This window comes from Sorex fumeus, unplaced genomic scaffold, assembly GCF_029834395.1.
Source record: "Sorex fumeus unplaced genomic scaffold, SorFum_2.1 ptg000081l, whole genome shotgun sequence".
Taxonomy (NCBI): domain Eukaryota; kingdom Metazoa; phylum Chordata; class Mammalia; order Eulipotyphla; family Soricidae; genus Sorex; species Sorex fumeus.
Window position 1 is genome coordinate 3672747 of NW_026606138.1, and position 15461 is coordinate 3688207.

At 39.4% G+C, this 15461-nt stretch overlaps 1 protein-coding gene across 1 annotated transcript in view; it reads left to right on the forward strand.

The window, feature by feature from the left end:
* Positions 1-15461, forward strand: part of PTPRB (protein tyrosine phosphatase receptor type B) — a 124155-nt gene that overhangs the window by 6391 nt on the left and 102303 nt on the right. Inside the window, exon 3 of the mRNA XM_056130741.1 lies at positions 6251-6507. Coding sequence (XP_055986716.1) covers positions 6251-6507 — 257 coding nt within the window. The remainder of the gene's footprint in view (positions 1-6250; positions 6508-15461) is intronic.

A 15461-nucleotide genomic window follows, 5' to 3' on the forward strand; every position in this document is an offset into this window, starting at 1 on the left:
CTGAGTACCACTAGGAGTAATTCCTGAGTGCAAAGGCAGGAGTAACCTCTCTGCATCGCCAGGTGTGACACCGCAAAAAGCAAAAATAAATAAATAAATAAAATTAAAAAATAAAGGAACAATTGTATTGGTCTACATTTTGGGGGGAACTTGCACATTTCCAGTAGAGTTCACTAGATTTAACATTCAATTTTTTAAAAATCACTTCCTGGGGTTCCAGAGATAGTAGAGCAGAAAAGGTGCTTGCTGTGTGTACGGCTGATCCAGGTTCAATTCCAGTCACCCCATGCATAGAAAGGAATGATTCCTACCTAGTGCAAAGCCAGGAGTAACTGCTGAGCATTGCTGGGTGTGACCAAAAAATAAAAGTCACTTCTCTGTGGCCTAGTCTTTTCTATATACATCAGATACCATAGGGAGGGAATAGAAAATTTTAATTACTGTACTATAGACTATTAAGAAAAGAGATCAGACCTTAGAAACCTTTAAGTCTCCTTTAAAGGTAATTTTAGCACAACAAATACTGATAAAATTAGTAAATGTTTTAACCTCTAGAAGTTATTGTATGTAAGAGTTGTAGGAAGCAATAAAGACAAAGTTAGACCTTTTTTGAAAGTCATTATTGAAATGGTCACTATAGGGGCTGGAGATATATAGCACAGCGGGTAGGGCGTTTGCCGACCCGGGTTCGATACCCAGCATCCCATATGGTCCCCTGAGCACCGCCCGGAGTAATTCCTTTTCTTTTCTTTTTGGGTTACACTCGGCAATGCTCAGGGGTTATTCCTGGCTCTTCACTCAGGAGTTACTCCTGGCGGTGCTCAGGGGACCATATGGGATGCTGGGAATCGAACCCCGGTCGGCTGCGTGCAAGGCAAACGCCCTACCCACTGTGCTATCTCTCTAGCCCCAACATGGAGTAATTCCTGAGTGTAGAGCCAGGAGTAAACCCTGAGCACCGCTGGGTGTGACTCAAAAAGAAAAAAAAAAGGAAAAGAAATGGTCACTACCATCTTTCTCTACTATTCAAATCAAATACAGTTTATGCTGGTTTCTTTCTGGGGAAAGAAGCCTCCGCCTCTCTCCCTAGCAGAGCTTCAGAAGTCTAGGGGCCTCTCCCTTTGATACTTCGACAAGCATGCTAGTTTAACGCCAGGGTCCAACAATGTGGTGCAGCTTTAGCCCTGCGGTGTTGGGGACTACAACTCTGATGGAGCTTGGAGGCCTCCAGGGCCACAGCCAGCAGTGATCAGAGCCCACACCATGCCAGAGTTCTAGGGTCCCCATACAGGCTTGGCTGACCACTAAGCTATACTCCCCGTTCTCCAAGTATAAAGTTTAAATCCAAACAGACATTAGAAGCTATAGTTTTATCTATCCCGACAGGAGGTCAAGACTTTGGTCTTACTGGCACACAGGAAGTGAGAAATAACTCATTTCTTGATGCCTTTTTCTATTTGGGAAAAAAATTATTCAAAGAACATACTTATTTTCAAATCAATGCAAGTCATCCTTGAGAGGAGGAAATTAAAACATTATAAACTTGAAACTGTCTTCAACAGTATTGATACAAATTTATCTGCCGATAAAACATGTCCATATAATTCTAGGACTATCTAGTAAAGGATACAAAATGCCAACTATTAATTGGGTAGCTTTTCCAAAAAATGCAGTTGTCCCACGCCAATACTTATAAACAACTAGATGACTGTCTAACAGTGTTCATTTCATACAGATATTTGATACTGAAAAAAACCAAAGGCATAGTTACGAGGAGTCAGTTGACCAATGTTATTCAGCATTTACTGTAGATCCATTGATTCAGCATCCCTGTTTTTCTGAAGTCAGTTCAATCTTTGTTTTGAATGTCCAAAAATGACTGACCTAGTGAAATCACTAGAAGATTTTGTGGCTCAGGTAAACCACTTTGTAAGCAGACTTGAAATATCTGCTGGTTAAAGTTATTGCTCAAGTATAGTGATTTTGGTAAGAGAATACAATGCATCAGCGTTATTAAAAAAATAGTAATTATCGGGGCTTGTGCGATAGCATAGCAGGTGGCATTTGCCTTGAAGAAGGCTGACCTGGGTTCGATTCCCAGCATCCCATATGGTACCCCGAGCACTTCCAGGAGTAATTCCTAAGTGCATGAACCAGGAATAACCCCTGTGCATCACCGGGTGTGACCCAAAAAAAAAGATTAAACTTTATTAAAAATAGTAATTATATATATTCTTCAAAGAAAAGGTTTTAGCAAAAGTAGTTTGCTTTAGTGACTGGTAGAAATTCTTGTAAATCTAAGGAACTTGAAGGGAAAAAGAAAACAAAACAGAAAGCATCTTTAGTTTGTATGGCCATTGATTACTGATACACTATTTATATAATCATTGAAAAACCTTCAGCATGGCATCGAGTCCCCAGCCATTTCTAGCCTGTAATATGTCTAGGTACTGACTTACCAGGGCACACCCAGGGTCAAATATGACTTTCATGCATCCTGAGCTCTTATGTCTTTGTGGACTTCATCATCAATAGAAAATATAATTTAATAAATTTTTATAGAACTAAAATTCTCATTCTTTTCTAATGTGTAGAACCTTTTAAAATCAGATTCAATTTTGTAACGGACTCAGTACTATGCCCAGTATGCTAAATGGACAAATGAGTCTTAGACACACAAAGGCTTTATGTACTTTCTAGCTCCCTTATAACTCTGATTATATAGCACCTGGTTCTGTATTTCTCTTTTCAGCCTGGCATCCATTAGCGACTAGGCCATTTTTCTTCTCCTCTATCAACCATGTTTTCCTTCTCCTCTACCATTACTTCTACTCTGTGTGTGTATGTATGAGTGTATATAGACACACATATCTCCAAAAGAGAAGAAAATATGGTAACTGAAATATCCAGGTATTTCTTTCTAGTGTAAACCTTGGTACAGTAATTCAGTAATAACTGAGTTCTGGAAACTTTTCTTTTAATTAAATTTTTGATTTTTTTAAATTTAAATTGCTCAGCATGCTACATTTGATGTAATACTATGTAATGTCTTGGTATCACATTTATTATTTTTATTTTCTTTATAATTTTCTTTGTTAAGTTCTGCAAAAAATTATTAACCTCTAGTTATATTTCTGTATGTATTATGTCACTTATTGTTTACAAATTCTCTGTTTTTGGTATCTTTTACAACTTTCACTCCCCTATTTACTTTTTCAAATTTTAGAGATGTATATTTTGACATACATTTTATTTCATTTATTATGTTTTCCAAAAGGTTTATTATTATTTTTCCCATTTCTAGCAATTATTTAGATTGCTCTAATTCCCATCTCTTTTTCTTGACCTTCATTTTAATTCTATCTTATTAATATAATTTATATATACACACATATAAAAATCAGTTTTTTCCTAAGGTGTCTTCTGTTTAATTAGTTATCTCTTTTCTGGAGTGTTTTCTAATTTTGAAAAGGCACATTAGGAGACTGGAGCAGTAGCACAGTGGGTAGGGCATTTGCCTTGCACGAGGCCAACCTGGGTTGGATTCCTGGCATCCCATATGGTCCCCTGAGCACCACCAGGAATAATTCCTGAGTGCAGAGCCAGGAATAAATCCCTGTGCATCTCCGGGTGTGACCCAAAAAGCGAAAAAATTTTTTAAAAGGCACATTATACTTGGCACTTTCTTTCAAGAAAGAAAGTATCAATATAGATAAAATACTCTATTTCCAAAAGTGAACTTTATTCAAATTTCCAATTTGTCTGAAAGTATTTGTATTGTTACTGCAGTAAAATAATAAACTGTCTATTTTTAATTGTTATTATTATTGTAATATATAGCACAGCGGATAGGGCGTTTGCCTTGCACATGGCCAACCCGGGTTCGATTCCTCTGCCCCTCTCAGAGAGCCCAGCAAGCTAATGAGAGTATCACACCTGCACGGCAAAGCCTGGCAAGCTCCCCCTGGCATATTCAATATGCCAAAAACATTAACAACAAATCTCACAATGGAGACATTCCTGGTGCCCGCTAGAGCAAATCGATAAACAACAGGAGGACAATGCTACAGTGCTATTATTATTATTATTATACAAAATTCCATTTCTGGTATTTATAGCTGAGCAAATCATAGACTAATAACTAAAATACACGATACCTTTATTTTATCCAAAATATGGTCCTGCTATGTTGCAGTATTGGCAAGTCAAATTTTAGGTGAGGTCTTGGCAAATTAACTGCTATTATTTTCTATTGGCCAAAGATGCACTCAGTAATACAACAGATACTTCGCATGAATGAGGTCTTGGGTTCCATCCATAGCAAAACAGATGAAAAAAAGCTTTTTAGATTGGACCCAGGATGTTCCACCTTGTCTTCAATTGTGTTTTAAGAGGGATTGTGTATAATGTGGAAACAATGTAGTAGCAATGGTACAATAAAGCTTTTTAAAAATAACTTCAACATATTGTTCCATTGTGTAAGAACTTTTCCTTGCATTTGTCAAAGCACTGCTTGCTCTTTCATAAACTGTAAAATGCATGTAGATCTTAAAAGAATATCGGAAGAACTTTTAGATATCAAAATGTCCATAGACCTTGCATTTGAAAATTTTTTTTTGAGTAACCATGATTTATAATATATTGTTCATGATAAGATTTTATGCATAAAACACAGTTACAGGGGCTGGAACAATAGCACAGCTGGTAGGGCGTCTGCCTTGCACGTGGCCAACCTGGGTTCGATTCCCGCCATCCCATATGGTCCCCCAAGCACCACCAGGAATAATTCCTGAGTGCAGAGCCAGGAGTAATCCCTGTGCATTGCCGGGTGTGACCCCAAAAAAGGGCAAAAAACAAAAACAAACAAACAAACAAAAAAAACCCACAGTTACACCACATCCTCCCCCAGAATGGCTTTAATATTCTAATTAGTTCCAAGATACAATGTCTACCAAAATTGGCAATCTACTGCTTTAAAATTCATGAAATTTGAATGTTAAGACCAAAGCTTTTCCCTGCTTCTAAAATAGTACAAGTTTAAGACTTACAAACAAACAAAAGACAGACAAAATGAAGGGGAGGGGTGAGAGTGAGACATACTTGAATATTCGGTAGGTTTCTTTTCTGGGAAAAGAGCTGAAAGTGGAAAATGGACTTGTTTGGCTTGGAATATTTTAAGAGAGAGAAGGTTAATCATAAAAGACAATTATAGGGGCTGGAGCGATAGTACAGTGGGTAAGGCGTTTGCCTTGCACACAATTGACCTGAGTTCTAATCCCCGGCATCCCATATGGTACCCCAATCCAACCAGGAATGATCCCTGAGCACAGAGTAAGAAGTGAGCCCTGGGCACAGCAAGGTGTGGCCCAAAATAATGACAAAAAAGACAATTACAAACTCAAATGTTATCCAAAAAATATTCCAAATCTACCTGAATTGTTATATTAGCACTGTAAGCACTGTAACATCTCCATTGTGAGACTGTTGTTACTGTGTTTGGCATATCGAACACGTCTCAGGTAGCTTGCCAGGCTTTGCCGGGTGGGTGAGATACTCTCGGTAGCTTGCCGAGCTCTCTGAGAGGGGCGGAGGAATTGAACTTGGGTCGGCCATATCGGCCGCATGCAAGGCAAACGCCCTACCCACTGTGCTATCACTCCAGCTAAACTATAGTACTTTAAGTAATTTCAAAAGTTTTTTGAAAATTTATCTAATTTGGGGTGGGACTGGTTTCATTCATTTAATTAACTATAGAAGCTGATTAATTTTTTAAAAAGCATTTGGAACCAGAAGGATGTTAATGGGCTGAGCAAAAGCTTTGCATGCAGGAGACCCAGATTTGATCTCTGGCATTACATGGTCCCTATCATTGGGTGTGGCCCAAAGATAAAAACAAAAACAAAAAATCTTTGGAAGAAAATTTTCCAACTTCTCCATAGTGGAAAAGAATAAATATAGGTTGATATTATAAAACACATAATTACATGCTAGATATCTGGAAGCTTTTTTCCCTAACCACGTTATTAAATACTGTTTTCTTCCTTCCCTCCTCCTTTCCCTCCCTCCCTCCCTCCCTCCCTCCCTCCCTCCGCTCCTTCCTTCCTTCCTTCCTTCCTTCCTTCCTTCCTTCCTTCCTTCCTTCCTTCCCCTTCTACTGTCATCTCTTCTTCCTCCTCCTCCTTCTTCATCTTCTTCATAAAGAATCCCCAAAGCCGAAGGTAACTTAGCCACTATCCTTTCTTTACCTCAGCTGGCCTGGGAACAGAAGTTTCAGTAAGAAGCATTAGAAACACTGCTGCTCCCCAAATCCCCACCACATTCCATGTGGTTCCGTATAGCCTGGCTCAGCTGACTAGAAATACCACAGAGATCTTTATGAGAAGGACCACCGAAAACTACAATCAAAACAGCAGCCTGAAGTATCACCCCACTCCACCGACGACTGGAATTCCAGATACATCTTGGGTTCCCTGGACTACTCCACCCTTCTCCCAGACCACCACAGAGGTAAGGGAAGTACTGAGTATAGAGCGTGGTTTATGGGACTCCTAGAGAAAGCCTGTTGCTTGAAAAGATTTTCTTTGACGATAGTCGTTTTTAATGTCAGTTACTGTCTATAAAAAGAAGTGTCTTTGTTTTTTACAAAATTCAATTATATTGCATTGTTTTATTTCTAGGGGTTGAAAGTAGAGTATTTTTCAAATGTACTTTCAAAGTAGAGGCGTTTTGCCTTTCTAGTGACTCACATTTACTTTGCAAAGTGAATGGAGTTGTCTGTAATTGACTGCAGTAAAGAAAATGCTTGGGCTCAATCAGATAACAATCTAATCAGGTCACAGTCTAATGCTTGACTAAGGCATCAGAGTCATGGAAAACTGCCATATTTTAAAGTGCCTTTGGGAAGAGCCTTTCTTCTTTACACCCAGACATGATTAAGATTTTTCCTGCGTATCAAGAACACACTAGAACATGAGGTCATTGGCTGTAGAATCCTTCTGGTGCCCCATCTGGGAGCGGATACAAACAGTGAATGCAGTGAATATCAGAAACACTGTATTTTACCCCCAAATTAGCAAACTAAATGCAAAAACAACTCCCCCCTCCCACCCTGCTATCTCCTACAGTGTATATGCCATAGCCCAAGGTTACAGAAGCCCAGCAGTGGGACCTGAGCTTTGTTTGATTGGCTAAGCAGTGAGTTGGGTTCTCCTTGACCCAATATTAGATTCACCACCTCTGGGAGCTCCCTATGTGCTTGTTTCACAGGGTTACAGTCTTGGCAAAAAATGGATAAATATGTTTTGTTTTTGAGTATTCAGGCAGATAAGTATCTATTGTCATTTCTACTCCGCATGTTTTTTTTTTAATTATTAACATTTAATGAGCATTTACTGTGCACAGTTAATATAGCCTAAAGTGTTATAATGATAAATTGATAAATACACTTAAGTATCTTTTTGTTGTTGTTTTTGCTTTGTAGGTCATACCCAGCGATGCTCAGGGCTTACTCCTGACTCTGTACTCAGGAATTACTCCTGGCAGTGCTTGGGGGACCATATGGGATTCCGGGGATAAAACTGGGGTTGGCCACTGTGCAAGGCAAATGCCCTACCCACTGTACTATCGCTCTGGCCCCATTCAAATATTTTTACTATGTTAAATGTTAACACCCACTTATACAGATTGAGAAACTAAGGGAGGATGTCTTTCCTAAGATAGGAAACTGAGATGGTTTTAATATTTTTTTCCTGAAGGAAAATAGCTGGTGAGGAGGGACCTCCTCTGACCTAATTTGAAACATTTGAGCAATGTTTTCTGGCTTTCTGCAATTCAGCATGGTTCTTTTTATAGACTTTTGAAGGACACTGATATGTGTGTGCATATAAATGCATGTATGTAGCCGTACCACCAAATATGTGTATCTACCAACATCTGCATGATTAAGCTTAGATATAAATGATGAAGCTTACAGACAGGTGCTAGAATGAAGCTTTTACTAAGACACATTCAGCAAAAGTGAGAAGGCATTTCTTCAAGAAGGATTATTTGGAAAGTTGTTGAGGATCACAAGGGCCTTGATGAAATGAAGGCTGTGAAATTTCAGGGAATGATTTCTGATGAAGGTAGTGTCTGAGCTAAACTTGAATGGACACAGGACTTAACCTAACACTAGATTGAAGGAAGTGGAGAAACCAGGATAGAACAAGATGGAATTAGAAAGTTACTGTAATTTTTACCTGAAATTAGCCTTTTTCAATAAAATAAACCTGTGATGTTATTGATTCAATCCAATCACGCATTCTATTATAGTTTATTGAATACCTAGCATCTATTTGCCAGATACTGCAGGGCTATGAAAATAAATAATAAATGAAGATAATATTATAAGAATAATATCATCTTTCCTTCTATAAGAATCAGATAGAGGACACAATGTAGTCAAAATCATTAAGTGTAGGATCAGCAATTTGCTAACAAGGTAGAAAAGACTTAAATCTTCAAACTGGTAGGTTCTTCTTTTTCTTTTTTGTGGAAAGATATAAATTGTGTTTAATTGAAGCTGACATGAAAATTTACTTAGAAATATGGATTTATATAAGAGTTACTAAAACTATTATGCTTAGCAAAGTTTCAGGAGATAATTCTATTTCTGTATGCTAACAACCAACAATTTCAACTTGAAATTTTTTAACTATTATTATAGTTTAGGTCACATAGTGTTCACATTTATAGTAAACCACTACCAGAATATTCAAGACTCTTCACCACTATTCTTGTATTACTTTCACTCCACCTCTTCCTTCCTTTCTTCCCCCAACACCCATCCTCAGGCTGGTGGGAACCTCAGTTTTGAAATCAGCTAGTTGTTCTGTACCATGATATCTATCCACATGTGTAAAAGGTCTTAAAGCCACTCGATCTAAACAGCATAAGAGTCCTATAATAATTCTTTCATGTACAGAAATTTAATGAGCACTAGTGAAGGTCTCAAACATATGTTTTCAAAAGTAGTCTATATTCAGCAATAGTCCCTGGTACCTACTTGGTATTTCAATTAGAAACATTTAAAACATCTGATATTACTTTTGCTGTGTAATATATAGTCACTTGGTTGAATTTTTAACACTTGGTCTAAAATTAAAATCTAGAGAAAGGATAGGAAATGAAAATTTAAGATTTTATGCTTGGAAATGCTGCCATTACTATAAAATGTATGGAGTGAATGTTAGCAGACCCACAATCCAAGAATGAGTTGTGGGAGCAGAACTTGCCTGTGGACGTGGAGAGATAGATGTCAGAAAGTGCTTCCTAAGGAAATCAGCAGAAGTTTTTCTTTCCTTCTACAAGGAAGAAATCAGGAAAAGAGACATTAGAGAGTTAACACAGGGGTTAAGACTCTTGCCTTGCATGAGATCAACCCACTAGGATGCTCTGCAGCACACATGATCTCTGAGAATTGCCAGGGGTCATTTCTGGCACAAAGTCAGGAACCGTTCCTAAATACCCCTGGGTATGTCCCTAACCCTGTCCGACCTCCCAATAAAAGAAATCATGAAAAGATGATCTACAGTGTCTACAAAGAAGAAAAACTCAGGAATAAAAACAACAGCTGAGATTTGTGTGCCAAGAACTATACTAGGATCTTTCAAATAGTCTGGGAGATGAGAGACCCATTGTATTTACCGATTTGGGCATATCAAATACGCCACGGATAGCTTGCCAGGCTCTGCCATGCGGGCCTTAACATACACCTCAGAGACTGGGCCCTACAAAAACAGAATGAGAACGCTATTTGGGTCTCCCAAAGAGGAATTGAAAGAGCTATGCTTGGAGTATCACGTTTCACTCAAATGAGAGAAAAAAATCCGGAGTTCTGACCTCCATCGACCGTCAAGAATCAGGGATGCTGTCTTGTGTGCCAAGGCATCGAAAATCAGATGGGCTGTAATGAGATTTGGAGAGGAACGCTGGACTAAAGCCATTACTGACTGGATTCGATGGGACATTAAAAGACCTCGAGGCCGCCCACCTACAAGATGGTCAGACTTCTTCATCAAGACCCTGACCGATTGATTTGAGGCTCTTTGTATTCCTAGAATGAGCCAGATGCCTTTGGGCTACACTAGCACGCGACAGGGACTAATAGAGACGTTACTGGCGCCTGCTCGAGCAAATCAATGAGTAACGGGATGTCAAGTGATCAAGTCTGGGAGATAGAAAATTATCCATTTTACATTCTTGTGGGGAAAAATATATCTCAAAACTTAGTTGCTTAAGACAATGGCAGTTTACTAATTTCTCTTGACTTTTTGTAAGGTTGACGGATTCATTCTCTGGTTTTGCTAGGACTCCTTCTTGTGCCAGCATTCAGTCTGGAGGGAGGAGAGTTTGGTAATTCACAATGACTTGTTCCTCTAACAGTGTTGGCTGAAGACTGGAGCATCTCCACTCTCCTCAGGACCTCTCATCCTCCAGGGGGGTTGTACCAGCTTCTTTATCTGTTGATTTAAGAAAGTTTTGCAGAAGGGTCATAGCAGATGATACTGGCTTCCTGAGGTCTAGGCTCTAGAATCACATACCAAAATTTGTGTCACAGACTACTGATCAATGCAGCCACAAGCCAGGCCCAACTGAGCGGTGAAATGAATGCACTCATACTTTGTATGGGCTAAATAAAACAGGCAGAGTCAGAGGCAGGAGTCTAAAGGTAGACCGGAGAGATGGTGGTTGAAAGGAAGAGTTCACTGTGGAGAAGTCAGGCAGAGGTAAAGGGTTCTGGACTCAGAGCAATAGTACAGCCGGTAGTATACTTGCCTTGCACACAGTCAACCTAGGTTCAATCTCCAACACATCATATGGTCACCAGAACCCTGCCAGGTGGGCCCAAGAAGCAAAACAGATAAAGAGCTAGGGCTCTGGTCTCGGAGAAACCTGGTTGACATCCCAGTGGTATTATCTACTAACTCATGCTCATTTCTCTTTAAAATAAGGACAACTGGGCTAGAATGTTACCTGATGGTAAAACACTTATCTTACATGTGTGAGACCCTGAGTTCAATCTCAGACATCTTTCCTAAACCCCCACCCCAACAAAGGATAATTTTGTGGACTTTTTTTTGGCCAATTTGGAGTGTTTACATCTGATTTAGTAAGGTGCTTAATGCATTGACTCCACATGTGTTCAGTAATATTAGTTATTAATACTAATTAATGCTAAAACAGCATCTCAGTTTCACATTGTTATTCCTGGTGTTTCCTTCAATGGGGCCATTAGAAGAATATGATGAGTTAATTATATGTAAATGCTTCAAAAAGGATAAAATATTGAACATGCACTTAAAAATGTAACCAGCTGATTCAGATTCCTCCTAAACCCCCATAAATCTCTTTTGGAGCCCCACCTTCCTCTGTCCTTCCCTACTCTCCCCTGCCCTGGCCTGGGAGAGTAGCTACATTTCCTCCCTTCATGAATAACAATTGTGCTTCTGGCCAGGGCTTTTACAGTTCTGTGTTTCCTTCCATTTGGCCTTCAAAGAGATCACAGCCCAGTGTGAGTTTCTAAATAAGTGAGAAGGCAAATACAGAAAATTCCTGCCTCATCCCAAGCCCATCAAATCTGGAGAAACCTCCTTATTGTGTTCTGCCCTCATGAAAGTCCCCCACTGTTCTGTGGCCAGAACTGAAGATGGGAGACTGTCCCCCTTCACTGAGCCAAACACCTCAGAGGAAAGAGCAGAGACAATGTGGAGAGGAAAAATCCTTCTATTTTTTTTTTTATGAGCAGGAACTTAGGTAGTCTGGTGTGTGACTGGGATAAAATATAAACAAAATTATATGACTGCTAATCATCTAAAGGCTGGAGAATAATGTGTCATGGGAAAGATATGATCCTGAAGCCCCTATTTTATAATTAGCATCATTCAAGTGGTTCTGACCAAGGGTTATTTTCTTGGTTTACCTGCTTAAAGTGGATTGCCCTATACCAATGGCGTAGTATGATTTGCAATTCAGTCAGCTGACCCCTTTCAGCTTTAAAGTCACAAATATTTTTCCTTTATTTTTCTTTTCGTTATTAGTGATTTGGATTACTTTCCATGTTTTGTTACAAAATGAATCACTTGCACATAAAATACAAAGCATGTCCTTGAAGCGGGCTCTTTAATATTCTAGTCATTAATTCATAGGCATATTATTTTCCCTGAGCTCAAGAGGGTACTATGTCCGACAGGGTGGTTGCACTGGGGAGGGAGCATGGCAAAGGAAAAGGGAGGAAAGTGAGATCAAAGGGGCAGGAGGATGTGCTAATTGAGATAGGAAGTCTGTGGCTCTCAGCTGGGACCAAGAGAATCACCCTTTTAAAAGAGAGATTCTAAAATTTTGCCTCAGATCTGAATCAGAATTTACTGAGGTAGGGCCTCAGCACCAGAGTGTAAAAATCTCAGGCCAAGTATGTGGTTCAGCAACAGAACATTTGTCTTGCACGTGTGAGGCACTGGATTTAATTCCTGACGTTAAAAAGAGACTCCTTTCAGAGTATAAAAAAAATCTCAACATCAAGAAAGATTTTGCTGGAGATGAATGACCTAAGTCTAATATAAAGTAACACTAGACAAATTCTAATGAACAAGGACACTATAGAAGTAACCTTTATCACTCAAAATGTCATTTATAAAGATCACTTAAAAGGCTGAGGAATTGTTCCATATTTAAAAAGATGACAAGTTAACAGCTACGAACAGTGCTGGATCCTGAATTGCATCCTTAGAAGAGGGGAAAAAACAGAAAAAAACACTTAAAAAGATATTACTGAGTCAGTTGATAAAAATGAAATATGTATTTTGGATAAAAAAATTATATCCATTATAGCAAAACGGTAGGGCGTTCGCCTTACACACGGCCAACATGGCCGACCCGAGTTCGATTCCTCCACCCCTCTCGGAGAGCCTGGCAAGCTACCGAGAGTATTCGATATGCCAGACACAGTAACAACAAAGTCTCCAATGGAGACGTTACTGGGCCCACTCAAGCAAATCGACGATCAACGGGAGGGCCTTTACCTTTTACCTTTACCTTGAGTCTTTCAGAATTGACAACTTCATTGAGATTAAATGCTTTATTCAGGTTTATGCAATGTATATTGAAATGGTTCAGGTAAGAGTATTTAAAAGAAAAAGAGTAGAGAAATTGCAGCAGCAGAATGTGTGAAATTATTAGTGAATCTGCATAAGAAAATGCAGCAACACTCTAAACAAGTCTTATAATTATCTGAAAATTTTAATTATTTTCTAATTTTAAAAGTTGTTGAAAGAAAGCCGGACCAGAAAGATAGTACAGCTGATAAGGCTGTACTTGCACACAGCTGACCTTGCACACAGCTGACCTTGGCTGGGTCACCAGCACTGCATAAGGTTCTCTGAACACCCCAAAAGTGCTCTCTGAGCACAGAGCCTACAGTAAGCCCTGAGTACCAGCAGGTGTTACTCAGTCACCAACCACCTCCCCTCACCTGCCACCCCAGAAAACAGAAAATAAGTTTTGCTTAAGTACTTTAAGAGGGTAAAAATTTAAAAAAATGGGGGTAGAAAAAGAGGATAAAGGTGGGAGATAGAGAGCTAATCCATGAAAGGAAGAGCACAAGAAAAAAAAATAATGTACACAAAAAATGATAATCTGTAAGAAAATCAAGTGCCATAACTAGTAGAAAAGTCAACTAATAAGTATGACTACATAATAAATATGACAATAAGGACCCCTAGAAGGGCCTGCTAAGTACCTTAAATCACTGTCATTAGCTACAACTAATATTCACTAGCCCCCTGTAATCCACCCAGATTCACAGCCGTGAGAAACAGTTCTTGTAAATTATGGTTAAAAAATAAGTAACGGAACAGGGAAATGCTATGAATTTCAGAAGATACTTTAAGGTCAAACACTTTCATTCTTGCCAATTGAGGAGTTCTGAGAGCCAACTATTACCACTATTAGCTCCACACCAGGCCCTCCTCAGGACACGTCTATTGGGAAGGTACATGGAAGTGCCTGTTTTCTCACTGAAGTGCCTCTTGTAGCTCGAAACCCCCTGGGTTCCATTAGGTGCCAGCTCTTCATCCATGCGTCTGTAAACATTAGTGTTTGCTCCTCTTTATCCACCATTGTACTTCTAGCCCCACCCTGCGGAACTGTGATGAAGGGTGATGAAGGTAATTTAAGGCCTGATTTGCTGAGAGTTTGTTTTGTTTGGATTTTGGTGTTTGGCCCACACCTGGCTGTGCTCAGGACTTACTCCTGGCTCTGCACTCAGATATCACTCCTGGCAGGCTCTAGAGACCATACGGGATCGGGAGGTTGAACTGAGTTAGGTCACCTCCTCATTTTTCAAGGATTGATTCTGCCATGGAGTTAGGTCTGTTTATCTCTTTGGTGCAAAAGCTTCTTGGAAGTGTTTTGCTAAGGCTTAGATGCTGGGTAATTATGGATTCTTTAATGCTAGAGTTCCAGTGGCTGAAGAATATGCTTTATTTCAGCTTTATAAATACTTAGCCACATCAGTGTTTAATGGTGCATGATTAATTACTGTGTGGGGCACTCTGTCAATATATAAATAGTCAATGAGTATACACAACCTGGGTGAGTGGGAGGAGAAAATGAGATAAGTTTCCTTCCTTCAAAATGATTATAACTCAGCCGATGGTTTCATCATTCCACTTTTTAAAATCATGATATTTATCATGTAACTGATGTGTTTAATCATTACACTATTTTTTTTCCAAAACGTGATAAGACCCTTTGATCACCCACTTATTTCTCTGCCAGCCCCAAACTTCAGAGGACTCTGATGCTTGTCTGTGCCTCACCCTGCAGAGAAGAGTGAGTGGAGGGAACTGAGGAAGAGGCAGCAGAATATGGACCCAACAAGTCTCCATATTTTGTCAAAACTCTAGATTATTTTACATGTAAAACCTCATGTTTTTTTTTCAACATAATCTGTTATTCCAAAAATTGTAAATAATGTTAAGGTCACACCTCAGATACCATAAAAGACTGCTTGTGAGCACCAGTGAGGCACTTCCTTCATACTCTGATAAAGTACTTGCCCTTCATCCATGGCCTTCTAAAGGAGATGAAGTGGGACTAACTTTGCTTTGTTGTCACATAGTTTTTTTGGTTTAAGGCCATTGTTCGGCACGTTTTCTTTATCTACTCTCCTAATGCTGAAAGTCATGGCCTAGAAACCAAAATGAGTAAGACATTGCCAGTGCCCCACTGGAAGCATGAGCCAGGACTCGGGGGCGATGTGCACAGACTCTGGAAACGAGGAACTGAAAGGGAGAAAGGAAGATGCATAGAGTACCTGAGTTTGAAAGAGTGATTGGTTTCCGGTTGTGTTTGGTTTTAAGTCATGTGTCTCTCCGGTCAAAACCCTGCAAAATGCATTTCCTCCAGACTGGGGCAGAAAAAAA